General features: G+C 42.7%; 1 protein-coding gene across 1 annotated transcript in view; it reads right to left on the minus strand.

Moving 5' to 3' along the window:
* Positions 1–13524, minus strand: part of OVCH2 (ovochymase 2) — a 28570-nt gene that overhangs the window by 14471 nt on the left and 575 nt on the right. Inside the window, exons 2-13 of the mRNA XM_066619187.1 lie at positions 11990–12099; positions 10200–10291; positions 9907–10079; positions 8506–8601; positions 7056–7207; positions 4904–5099; positions 4582–4605; positions 3599–3689; positions 3356–3489; positions 3029–3169; positions 1920–2050; positions 909–1002 (exon numbers count right to left, since the gene is read on the minus strand). Coding sequence (XP_066475284.1) covers positions 909–1002; positions 1920–2050; positions 3029–3169; positions 3356–3489; positions 3599–3689; positions 4582–4605; positions 4904–5099; positions 7056–7207; positions 8506–8601; positions 9907–10079; positions 10200–10291; positions 11990–12099 — 1434 coding nt within the window. The remainder of the gene's footprint in view (positions 1–908; positions 1003–1919; positions 2051–3028; positions 3170–3355; positions 3490–3598; positions 3690–4581; positions 4606–4903; positions 5100–7055; positions 7208–8505; positions 8602–9906; positions 10080–10199; positions 10292–11989; positions 12100–13524) is intronic.

Raw genomic sequence — 13524 nt, forward strand, 5'->3', positions numbered from 1 at the left:
TGATGGCAGCAAACCAACTTGTTATATACCCTTGTATATAATATGCATTTTGAACTATATAATGAGGTACACATAAGCATCCAGTGGTAGTAGACTAATTACTGATTTGTTATTTAAGTATCCTGGATCTCCAAGTTTATTGTAGTCCAAGCCTTCTGTTTCAGGATTCTCAACATGTTTAAGGACATATAAATCATATTCTGTCCTCCTCCACCACCTCTGAAGCCATTTCATCCTGGAATGAACTGCAATTAACAAGTTGGTGAATGGTTCAGGGAATAATGATAATCATAATGGGCATTTATACGGTGCTATTTGAGTGTTCAAAATGCTTCACATACATTATCTCCATAAAGCCATGTAAGATTGGTCAATATTATTACTCCAGAATTGATGGCTTGGGGCAAAGCTGAGTGAGAGAAAGTTGCTTGAGGAGTCCTAGTGTATTCATGTTGAAGGCAAACTTGGAAGCTAGGACTTTGCTCGTGGCAGTACACAATCCAAGCCTCAGGACACCAACTCTCCCAATTCAAAGTAATCCAAATGGGACAAGGTGGGGTGCCAAACTGCCATACCAAGAGGACCTCACAACAAAGACCAGACTCATCAACTGGAAAACATACGTACAATATCACTCAAACAAATGCACATTCTTCAGCCTGTATTGAACAGGCAATATGCCACATTCCCTTCTTGCACCATTAATTAGTAGTACACACTTTCCATGCCTGCATGCAAATGAGCACAAACATTGGTGTTGGTACATATTACTTTTTCAATCAACACTGATCCTAGCTTTGAAAAAGGCACATTTGGCTATGCTACATTTACTGGCAGAAAATGAAAAAGAATGAAATAGCAGGAATGAATCAGGACACATTACTATAAATACATGCAAAGCAACCAACCTATTTCTTTATCTTCTGCCACATTTTCATATACTGCCACTGAGTCATAAGCGCAGTCCTCGTTTTCCTCCAGTTCAAAATATTCATATGTGAGCTTCAGAAAAATAAAACAGCAAACCACTGAAGCTGATCAAAACTAAAGGGATTAACTTCTGTGACTCTCAGTTTTCTCTTTGTGGCTAATAAGAGCTGCCAGGGGGGCAACTGGCAATTTGGATTACGGATGTATCACGAGGGGAAAGAGCGAGACTCCCCTTTCCCCTCTGCAGCACAGCCCCAATCCAAATAACTTTATTTTTTCAAAAAGAATTTCCCAGAATAGAACGTGCAAGTCTAGTTTGATCCTTAGTTTTTAAAATGCTTTAATGGTCATAAATCAGTCAGTGGTTTTACCAAGGAAGTTAAACCATTGCCTTATCCATGGCCACGAAAAGAACCATCTTCAATGAAACAAAACATGAAACAAGTCTAAACTTTGGGCTGATTATATAGAACTCAAAGCAGCAAACATGCAGTTCCTGGACAGTGGCATTGCCGGTGACAACATCGCCTGGGGCAGTGATGCTGTGATGCCATGTGTCATTTGATGTCACTTCTTTGAAGGAGGGTGGTAGCGGTTTTGCAATGTGGCTGGCACCTCCCATTCCTTTTCTAGCAGCTTCCTGGCCAACATTTGGCTTCTGCCACCACATACCGCTGAGCTGCTGCTGGACCCCAAGCACAAAGCTATGTTTGGAGGTTTGCATCAGCTCAACAGAAACTGAGAGTTGGCTGGAAAGCTGCTGCTCCCCTTCAAGTGGTGACCAGGGCCTGTGCCCTACCTGCCATATATGCCACTGTTCCCAGGCAATCACCCATCCAGGCACTTTTGAGACCTAGACCTGCTTAGTTCACATCCTGAGACGCTTTAATGGGGAAACAGACCCCTAGATGGATACGGTGTCTCACTCTCCATCTTTGCTGTAATGAAACGCCTTGCGCAGATACCAGCAACCCCTCCCTGCCTTGTACCTTGACCACATGGTCCTCCGGAGCATGAATAATCCATTGACAATCTGCCAGGTTGCTGTAAGGCTCAGGGTAGTGCATGCTCTGCACTCTCCCTTCCTCAAAGAAGGTAGCTAGAGATCCGCAGCCAGAGTCTAGAAGGGCCATGATGCAAAATTAAAAGGAGACATTAAATTGGCCCATCCAGAAATGTCAGATGCGCAGAAGCCTCTATGATTATTCTCACAGTGAAGTCATTTAATGCACAACAAAGGCATTGCCTCAACGACGTGGAGAGAGTCACTTGGTCAATGTCGAAATGCATAAACGTATCAAATATGGGAAAGGTTTTTGCGTGATGGGGACGTAGTTATATTTTTGCCTGGATTCTTCCAAGGTCTGCCTTGTCTGACATCTCCTGACTCAAACTCTTACAGAACTCTTGCAGGCCCTCTGGGTTAATAATGTGTAAACTGTTCAGCTCCCAATCATTAGCACCAAACCCATTTGTACTGCTTGTCTGTACTCAGCATGTGGTTGGTCTGTGGAACTCTTTGCCACAGGATGTGGTGATGGCGACTGGCCTGGATGCCTTTAAAAGGGGATTGGACAAGTTTCTGGAGGAAAAATCCATTACGGGGCACAAGCCATGATGTGCATGCGCAACCTCCTGATTTTAGAAATGGGTTATGCCAGAATGCCAGATGCAAGGGAGGGCACCAGGATGAGGTCTCTTGTTATCTGGTGTGCTCCTTGGGGCAATTGGTGGGCCGCTGTGAGATACAGGAAGCTGGACTAGATGGGCCTATGGCCTGATCCAGTGGGGCTGTTCTTATGTTCTTATGTCTTTGTCCTAATCCTGTCTTATCTACTGATGTTGACTGCTAAAGATACACATCATGGAATCTGCCCCAAGCATTCCTATGTATGGTGGGCCTAGTATATACTGTAAAAGTTGTATGTGGTATGTTAAAGTAAGGCACTGGGGTCTCTGTAATCCGCATATAGGAGTTCCCTTGACCTCATGTCATGGCCATTCCTCTTGCCTATGCACAATTGCCACCCTTCACAATATTTCAAATCAAGAAAAATCTAGTTTCCACAATGTACTGATAGAGAACAGTGGTACTTACTTGGAAGGGTAGCTGGAGTAACAGCCTGGTATATCATGGAAAATCCAGTTCCATGTTCCTTGTTATCAGAGATGAATTTCAGCCTTACGCTGTTGGAACCAACCAAAATGGGCAATGGAAGGTCCATTCCACAAAACATCCCTGAAAAGCATGAAGTTATAAATTTAATATTAACAATATTCACTGAGAAGAAGTTGTATTGGCACAGAGTTTTGAGTAATACTAACTGTGATCAAAGGTATCATATGCAAATAATAAGAGGACCATTCACTTTGAATTTTGAAGACCTTGTGGCCTATTGTAGTGTATTTCGAAGGGGCAACTCACCAATGAGCCTACCGTCCATAGAAATTACTGATAAGGAATCAAAGTCACAGAATGTCTCTGGCTCCACATCGAAATGGGAGAAGTTCAGCAGTATATGCATTTTTTCTGGCACAGACAGAGTCCAAACGCACAACCTGTATTGACACACAATGAGTGAATTCTAATTGACCATCAATCAATACATTACAAGCTCATGATACTGCAGGGAGGGTCTGCAAAAGGATTTTTGTTTTATTCACTCACTGGTTGTCCTGATAAAAATGCATGGGAATGCCAGGAAAATCCAGTCTTCCTTCATTGTCAGGGAGTTTGCCATCTTTAACGCTGCAGGATGCTATATTGTGAATATGAAATATGGTAGGTGGAGCAGTAAGACAGCACTTATTGGAATAACAATATCAGGTAAAGAAGAAATATGGGATCACAGTAGTAGAGTTCCCCCCCAAAAAAAAAAATTGTTATAAAATGAAAATGTTTTTCACTTTCATAAAGATCTGAGAACAGAAGGAAAACAGTAATATAAAAGTGAGTTCAGGAAAATCATTTCACTGTAAATCTTATTGGAAAGGGTGAAAATCATTTTGCAAACAATATAGCGATGTGACTGCAGTAGTCCAGATGAACAAAAGGGTTATAAACAAAGTTATCAATGCTCATCACAAAGTGCCTGTCAAAAAGAAGAGGCTGCTGTCTACTCGCTAGGCCCTAAGAAACAATGACCTTAGTATTTTGATCTAGTTTGGTCTTGCAAGAGGCAATATGCTGCTCTAGAATTGATAGCAAAAAAGAAAACACAATCATACTGGAGAATAAAGGACAGCCCAATCCTAAACTGTGCTGGTGCAGCCACACCTCAGCGCCTGCACTGCATCCAAAGCAGCTTAGGAGGCAGATAGAGCTCACCTCTGGTTAAGGGGATATTTTTCCCTTTACCCTGAGTAAAGCCCCAGCCATTCCTGTGGGGCTTCTTGGATCTTCACCAGTTTTATAGCTGGCGTAGATCTGGGAAACCCATTTAGAGTTGCCCAGCCCAGAAGCAGGGGTTGGGATGCAGCGTGCATATTTATAGTGAACTTTTAATCCTCTTCACATCAACTTAAGCACAGATGTGAATAAAACTAAGCCCTAGGAACATCTAGCCCATTCTTTTCTACCATAAATTCAATAATTTTGGACTATCAATAAATGCCTGGTGCAGAAAAACATTTAGGAGATGCTATACTTACCTACAGAACTTTTCATTTTTACATCTGGTTAAAGAAGAAAACAGAAATATTTTAATAAGGAACTATTAATGCTATGGCAATTTGGAAATGTATTAACCATTTTTTTAATGACAAGTACAATTTTTTTCTTCTTTTTCCAGCTGGTTAGCAGTCTCAGTAACAAAAGATTTTTGCTATAGGAGAAAAGATCTGAAATGTAGCTGGGAATCATTAAGAATATTCTTAAGAATATTCTTATTCTTAATCATTAAGAATATTCTTAATGAGGTAGGAGGCTATTATTACTGACATAAGAATTATACTTGTGGGATTGTGTTACTACCGGTGTCCAAATGTTCTTGAATCCAAGGGAGCACCTTGATTAGATCTGTAAAAACTCCAGGTGATCCTCTTGTGCTATACTTTTTTTTCAGGTTAGAAATCCAGCTCCGAGCGCAACCCATGCCCCAGGAGGTCACCCCCACCAGAGTGAAGGAACCGTGTTCACGCCTGCACACAAGAGAGCCTCCAGAGTCACCCTGCAGGAGAAAGAAAACAAAATCAGACTGCACCTAAAGTACTGAGTGCACAAGAAAACTCACAGAAGGCGACTTACCTACCTCCTCCTCCTCCCCCCCTCCCAGTGCAGCCTCCAGTGTCCCTTGTGAAACTGGTCCTGTGGGTCTGGGAACTCTTGGGAACAAGAAGAGGTATGGGAGACTGCAGGGGAGAATCCCCAAAAATTGGGCAGAGGGACCTCTTGTGAACTCACAGTACTTGCCATGCAACTGACCCGAAATGAGACATACTTCTTTAAAAAAAAATGTAGGCATTTCCTCCACAACTTTTCAAAAGTACATCCCATTGTTTGCAATCAATTATGGATGTGTTTTTGGCTCTTGTTGGTGAAAAAAAGTGCACACATTGAAACTGGAGGACAAAAAGGACAGCTAGCTAGGCCTCCTCTGATCATCTGCTCTGCCCCAGATTCTGGATCCTGCTCTGTTTGGAGAATGGGCTCTCAAAGAAATTGATAAAGCTACCCAGAACCTCTATTGCTTAGCCGGGAGGACTCTCTCATCTACTGTGACACCAAGGAGTTGCCAGGCTCCAAAGATTAGAAGCGGTAAGGATACAAATCCTTACTGGCCCACAAAGATCCTTGGATCAGAGCTTTTATTGAAAAACTAGTAAATGCCATGTACAGAGTGAGCCCCATACCCGGAAATCCTGTTATCCAATTCGGTTATCCGCAGATTGGGTCTGCAGAGTCCCTGCCATGTACACACCCCTCATGCATGCCCCCTCCGAAGGCAAGGGCCCCAGAGGGCTTCCCCGGGCCTCCTAATGCCTTATAAGGTACTAAAAACATCACTTCCAGTTTCTCCATGAAACCAGAAGTTGCATTATTTTGACTGCTGGGCTCAGTCTAAGCCCAGCAAAGGCCACGAACAGACATCCACGGCCTCTGCTGGGCTCAGACAACCCTCTGGAGGTGAGGGGAGCAGAGTTCCCCTCAGCTCTGGAAGTTGGAGGCAGGTATTTACCAGTATCCACAGTGTCACGTAACCACGAGGGGTTACAGAATGGAACCCCTGTGGATATGGGGGCATGCCTATAGTTGGATCTGATGGGTTAAGTTGAAGTGCAAGGCGACTGCACTCCCCATCCCTTGCCTGGCCAATAAAAAGAGCAAAGGAAGCTGCTAGCGGCAGGCATAGTATGTTCTGGGGCAAGAGAGTTGGCTTGGTCAGACACAACAGATTATAATAGAGAAGCTGGTGAAAGCCAGAGCATCCTGGGGAGCAGAAATGCCTGAAGAACGGATGTAGCACGCTATTGCTTGTAGGAAGTGCTCTGCTATTACCTCCATCCAGCGCTCAGCCTGTGTAATTGTAAGTAAAGCAATTACAGTCCGTCTGTCCCCATATTTGGTTGGCAACCTTCAGTCTCGAAAGACTGTGGTATAAGCCTACAGCACCAGGTATTCCCAGGCGGTCTCCCATCCAAGTACTAACCAGGCCTGACCCTGCTTAGCTTCCAAGATCAGACGAGATCGGGCACGTGCGGACTTGGTTTCCACGGTTTCAGATTCACAAATTCCCTGCACTGTTTTCATCTGTTTTTGTTTTGTTTGCCTGTTTGCAGACTTCCAAACTGCAAAGAGAAAGCAGTTTGGAGGGCTTGTGGGGAACAACAGTAAGTATAGGGTTCCACAGCTATCTGCAGTTTTGGGTCTGCAGAACAGGAACATAACCCCGTGGCTGTGGGGAGGGGAATACAACTGTCCCACCAAGATACCATAAGCCTCCAGTGCCCTCTCTTCCAAAGGAAAACAGAACCCACATACCTCTGCACCCCTGAAACTTCTTACTGCTTGGGGAAGTGAGGCACAAGTGCATAACACTTGACATTTTAAGAGTCACAGAGGGAGTTAAAGCAAACATTACAAAGAAAAGAAGTATCCCATTTGGAGAGATGTTCACTCCACCAACCTGGCAGGCATCTTTTCCTCCATCTGGAAACCCAGCACACATTAAAGTGTCTCCGCGAACAGGCTTCTTCAATGTTGACAAAACTCTGGAACAAAGACCCTGGTCGAGGATGGGCAGGTTCACCTCATGCAGGACTCCTGGGAGTCTCCCATCTGAAGAGCAAGCAAAACAATCCCAATGAGTAGTCAACAGAGAGGCAGAAAGAGGTTGCTTCTTGGGTGTGGAAAAAGCGCCAACCATTTTTCAGTCATCCATATCAAGTGTCCACCACAGACAGCATGGTCACTTGCACCACAGAAAAAAGTTCCAAGATCCCTGTAGCTAATATTCACTGATTCAATTCGTGTGAGGTAGGGAGGAGAGAGACAGAGAGAAATATTTTCCCCAAAGAGAGGCATCACTAAGGTTTCTGTCACCTGGTGCAAGAGCTCATTGCATCACCCCCATGATGGTCCTCCTCCCGTACCAGACCAATAGAAAATAAATTACATATTTATACATAACATATGCATTACCTAAATGCAGTGACATTACTAGGGTTGGTGTAACCCCATTGATTGATTGGTTGGCAACCTTCAGTCTCGAAAGACTATGGTATAAGCCTACAGCACCCGGTATTCCCCGGCGGTCTCCCATCCAGGCCTGACCCTGCTTAGCGGGGATTCCAGGTGGTCTCCCACCAGGCCTGACCCTGCTTAGCTTCCAAGATCAGACAAGATCAGGCATGTGCAGGGTAATTGATTGAACAGGTTACCCAACAAATCAATTACCAACCAAAAACCAGTGGCCAACTTGATGGCATTCACACAACTAAATAAGAGTTCTAATATTACCTCCGATACATGAAAATGAGAGCAGACCCATACTAACACCTTATTGGTTGTCTGCTGTGTCATAATAACACCTCATTGGCTCTCAGAACAGTCTCATTGGTCAGTTTTCAGTTAAAGAAATCCACTTCTTGTTACATAAGGCAGTTGTGATTTCCTTTTCTGGTTATTTGGCTATAATGTTTGATAAAATAACATATTTCAGTTTGTTTCATTGCATTATGCATTAAATTATGAATCAAATGATATATAACATGATGGTGTTATTTGAATATACCAAGATTTTACCATTTTTGCCAGCAGTGGTGTTACCCCCCCCCGAGGGTGTCACCTAACTTAGCACTCTCCTAGTGATGCCACTGTCCCCAAGCCCCCTCACTAAGAGATTGGTTACTTTTTTTTAACCCTGTTTGCTGTCATTTCTCCCTCCATCTGCCATCACTGCTATATTCTCTTCCAGGTTAATTACATGAGCAATTTCAGCCAATCATGAGTTATGTAGTGAACAGGATAACACAAAAGTACAAACATGCAATATACCCCTAACACACATAAACAATTTCATTTTTAATAGTTGTTTTCTAAGTCAGTGTTTTCAAAAAAGAATATCAAATGCTCACTTTCCCTTAGACGACCCCAGCCACAAGTGGTGCATATAAATCCTGGGTCAAATTTTTCACCTGGATCAGGAAGGCACACTGGAAGAACCGTCAAACCTGCCATGAAGCAGATTGTGTTTCTTGTTACAGAAGAAAAATATTGATTTGGTTAATATCCTAAACAGCCCTTAAAGTTAAACATTTTGTGATAATTACCAAAGATCCAGCTTACAAACCAGTTTTCACAAACAGTTTTTTTAAAGATACACGGACACATTTATTAGATGACAATACCACTGTTTTTCAAAAGTTTGTAATTCAGCAAGTCCTGAATACACTCATTCATCTTTTAATCCAGCTGTACAAACTGCTACTCCCTGTATAATGCAATATCCCCACAGCTTCCAGGTCTCAGTCAGGTGCACACAGAGTATGGTGCAAGCCCACTTCACAATGGTATACAGATGCCAGAACCACACTGGCAGGATTAATCAAGTGCGGTTCTTTCCCCCATCATCGCCCTCCCTCCCAGAAGCATGCATGAGTATGTATTTGGGTCTTTTGCCACCCTGCCAATTTTACCCACTCACTACTAAGTTGTTTCTTCCTTGCCCCTCAAGACTGAGCTAAATTAAGTTGCTGAAACTCAGGGTTCATCTACATGGCAGTTTCTGAGAAGTGTCAATGCCTATGCATCTTTTGTAATTCACACTGGTCCCATTTAGCCAGGCCACATGCAGGAGCTGTTAGGCCTCTGCAGAACCTGTCCTCTATATTATGAATCCAGAGGATTTAAAAAAAAAAAAATAGGACTTGCTTTTGTAAGAGTTCTTTTGCACTTCCAAATTAGCTTATAAGTACCAAGATGGATGATAAAAAGCTGCTATGCAGACCTATTCGTGCTAGTGGTGTAGCTATACGGGGTGTAAAGCACTAAAGGGGAGGGGCTGCTTGCTCTAGCTACATCACTGGTCCATGCTTTTCTTATTTGTCACAATTTTCTTAGATGTTGAACTGAACTGAAGACTAAGCCATATGACCCCCCTGGCATGTTGCAAATATTGTGTAGCTGAACAGTAAGTTGGTCATTTGGTGACATTTCATTTTCTTCCTCAAGAACATACTCAAACTGCAATCTTCACACACAGTGTGAATTGTTCCTAAACAAAACTATGTTAAGGTACTGATTGGCTCAGTTGGTTCTATACTTGGAGCTTGTGTTTTTGAGATTTACTGCTTATATATTCTTTCCCCCTCAGAGTCACAAAGGCTACAATCCTATACACACTTTCCTGGGAATGAGTTTACTTTTGAGTAGGCATGTATGGGATTGCACTGTGTCACTAATAATGTTTATAACAGACAAGCAGGCAGATGCTTGTAACATTTTCCCAAATTTACCATATCAATCTATCATATTACCATACTTAAAGCGACCGTCCATTTTCAGTAGGGCAATATCATAATTCACTGGATGCCTGGGGTCAAATTTTGGGTGCTTGATGATGCTTCTTACACGAAGGGTCTGCTCCTCTGCTTCCATTCGATTCAAATCATGTTCTCCAGCAGTGATAGTCAGAGACTCAGGCAGGTCACTTGGTGGGAAAGCATTATAACAAGGGGGGAAAAATTGAAGTTCAGAAACAGAAATCCTACCCCACTCGTGCAAGCATATTTCTGAAATGATAGCCTTCTGGTGAATTCCTCATCCATACCTGCTTACAACACAGTGAGCTGCCGTGATGACCCACTGAGAAGAAACAAGAGTTCCTCCACAGAAATGGTAGTGGTTCCGTTTCAACGAAACCTGTTTTGTAAGAAGACATTGCATTAGAAAATGCATGTGAGTTTGCACCATATCTGCGTCATCATTAGTGCATCATAACATTACTATTAATAGTAGTATTGATGTAATAATAATAATATTGTGTCTGTTTAATATTTATGCTCTCGCTCTCGCTCTACTTTTCTTGCAATAGAAGAAAAGACTTGCTAGAGCGGGCAACAGATGCATCCTGCTTCCCCCTGCGTTGCAGCCTATCTCTCTTCTGCCACTGCTTCCTAGCAATTGGTACCCAGTGGCATACTGAACCTGGAGGTAGCACAATGGCGTAGCAAGCAGGGCAGGGGGTGGGCCACCCTGGGTGCCAGGCTGGAAGAGAGTGCCACATGAGGCCCACCCAAGCTGCAGCAGCACCAGGGGGACTGGTGCAAATTCTGGAGGAAAAGTCAGACACAAGTTACAAACTATGATGTGTATGTGCAATCTCCTGATTTTGGAAGTAGGTTACCTCAGAATGCCAGATGCAAGGGAGGGCACCAGGATCCATGTCTCTTGTTGTCTGTGTACTCCCTGAGGCATCTTGTGGGCCACTGTGAGATACAGGAAGCTGGACTAAATGGGCCTTTGGCCTGATCCAGAGGGACCCTTCTTATGTTCACCAGTATGGTCATGGGTATATCCACCTCCTCCTCCTGTTTCGGCAGCTTTTCAACCTTGCTGCTGCCCTGTTCATTCTCCTTTGGAGGCTCAACCTATGTTGGCTTAACCTCCAAAGGAGAAGAAATGGGACAGAACCGAAATCACAACACCACCATTGCATCACATTCTCTTCCAGGAGTACCCAGAAGTGACATCATGACATCACTGCCCCAGGCTCTTCAGGACTTGGCAATGCCACTGAGGTAGCATGCAGTCACCACAACTAGTAGCCATTGATAGGTTTGTCCTCTACTAATTTGTCTAATCCCCTCTTAAAACGATGGAAGCTAGTGCCCATCACCATATATTTGTGGAATTCACTGCCACATTTAACTCTCTTAAAGTTAGCAGGATGATGGATTGTCATGATGGCTCAAAATATTCCCGTTAATTCAGTGTTTGCAAGCAGGAGCCAGGTTGGACACACTGGCATCAGGCACCCATCTCTATGCCTGCAGCTCCTGAAAAAAGTGAGGTTGTGATCATGAAGAAGGATGTCAACATCACTACTTGTGCATACCAGTTTGCACTAACCTTTCTCCATGTAACCATATAGTTACACACATGACTGTGTGTAACAGTTTGGAGTCCTTTGTACAGCCAAAAGGACAGATAAGGAATCTTCAGATAAAGTACACATACACATGCACAGGTCCTGCTTACAGACAGCCTGCTACTCACAATCTCACATGGGTGCAGATACTGGGTTCTTCTGGCATACAAAAATACTATGTTATTTTCCAAACTAGTAAGCCTGTCACAGTTTCTTATTGTGGAACCTGCTATGCAAACAATATAATTAATTTTTAAAGGTTTCTGGGAACCTGGAGAGAATGGAGATTGTTTTTGTCTTCATTCTGCTCCACTGCTTTTGCAAACAGCAGCAGGGTTTTCAGCTAAAGAACTGATGGACTGAAGCCCAAATACATGCACTACCCTAAGTTTTGTCTCATTACCTCTATAACAACTTAGTTCTGCAGGTAGCTGAGAATAAAATGGTATCTTGGGGCGGGTTGTGCTCACCTGCCATGGGTGTGAGCCTTGTTGTACCTCGTTCCCACCAACTATCCTAGAGAGGTAGCTATAGAAATGCAAAGCACCTGTGCCTTGAGGTTTTTGCCCACATTTAGAACCTGGAAGGCAGAAAGGAACAGAAAAGGCAGAGAAAAAGAAGCAAGACCTTGATGTCATTATGTACTTTATCAAATAACTTCTGATTCCCTGATAGTGATGAAATAGCTGAAGTAAAATAATCTATCATCTAATACTTGAATATATTTTTAATCTCCTAAAAAAATCTAAATTCTTACTAATGAAATAAGAAAAAACATCTCGAATGGGAATAATGAATATTCTGTATTTGAGTACTACATTTTAAACTTTCCCTTTCAAAGTTTGTCCTTTGATTCTGATTTAAACTTTGAAAAGTAATGACTTGTTTTGGCATAAATATGTCATACCTTTTACAAATGAATTATCATGAATACACACACAGATTTAAACACAAATAGACTTTGTTGGATTTTCAAAGGGACTAACCTTATGCATAATATACAGTAGAATAAGAAATAAGTAAAAGAAAAAGCCAAGTTTGTTTTTTTTTAAGGGTAGGGTGGTGCATTATAGTCATGCATAAGATTTATGGAAATCTGCAATTAAATTCCACACACCAAGTTACATTCTCACATCAACAGCAACATGACACTGTCTGGAAGAGTGTGGTAATGCTTAGACCCTGGGGTCCCAAAGTGCATTTCGTGACACATTCGGGTGCAGCGCAGCACCCGATACCAAATACAATGATTTGGGTGATCCAAGATGGTGGCATCCAGCTGACCCAAGAAGAAGTGGCTATGGGGGTACATAGGGGGTACCATGACCCAGGTAAATATGGGAACCACTTCAGAATCGAACTGATTCTGAAGTAATTCCAGTTTTTGCCTTTGTTTTTCTCAGTGGTTCAGCTGCACAATAGTTGCTTTCTATGATTTGTGGCTATCAAAGCAAAGTTAGCTAGGGCATGAATAATGAGAGTTCATCTTACTGAAACAATGTCTAAGGGCTCAGTCCTAACTCACTTTCCAGCATTGACATAAGGGCAATGCAGCTCCAAGGTAAGGGAGCAAACATTTCCTTACTTTGAAGAAGCCTCCATGAGTGCCACCCAATTGCAGGATGCAGCACACGTCCCACTTGCACAGCTATGCCAGTGCTGGAAAGTTAGTTGGGATTTGAGCCTAAATATGTTTACATGAAATAATCACATATTCTGCCCCATCTTCCCTGACATCGTTTCCTTTGCCTCCCTTTGTTGTCCCTCTTGCGTCTATTTTAGATTGTTAAGCCCCTTGTCTCTTCTGTTGTAAAGCAGAAAATTATGCTATATAAATACATACATACATAACAAATGTCATAGGTAAACTATATCCAGGATCCTGGTGAGCACATCTGGATTTTTAAAAAGCACATATCATGATAAATGTATTATTTTTTTTTTAAACTGTTCTTGAAACAACAGACTGGCATGGTTAATTCTTCTGCAATTCAACAAGAGATCT

This window comes from Tiliqua scincoides, chromosome 1, assembly GCF_035046505.1.
Source record: "Tiliqua scincoides isolate rTilSci1 chromosome 1, rTilSci1.hap2, whole genome shotgun sequence".
Taxonomy (NCBI): Eukaryota; Metazoa; Chordata; class Lepidosauria; order Squamata; family Scincidae; genus Tiliqua; species Tiliqua scincoides.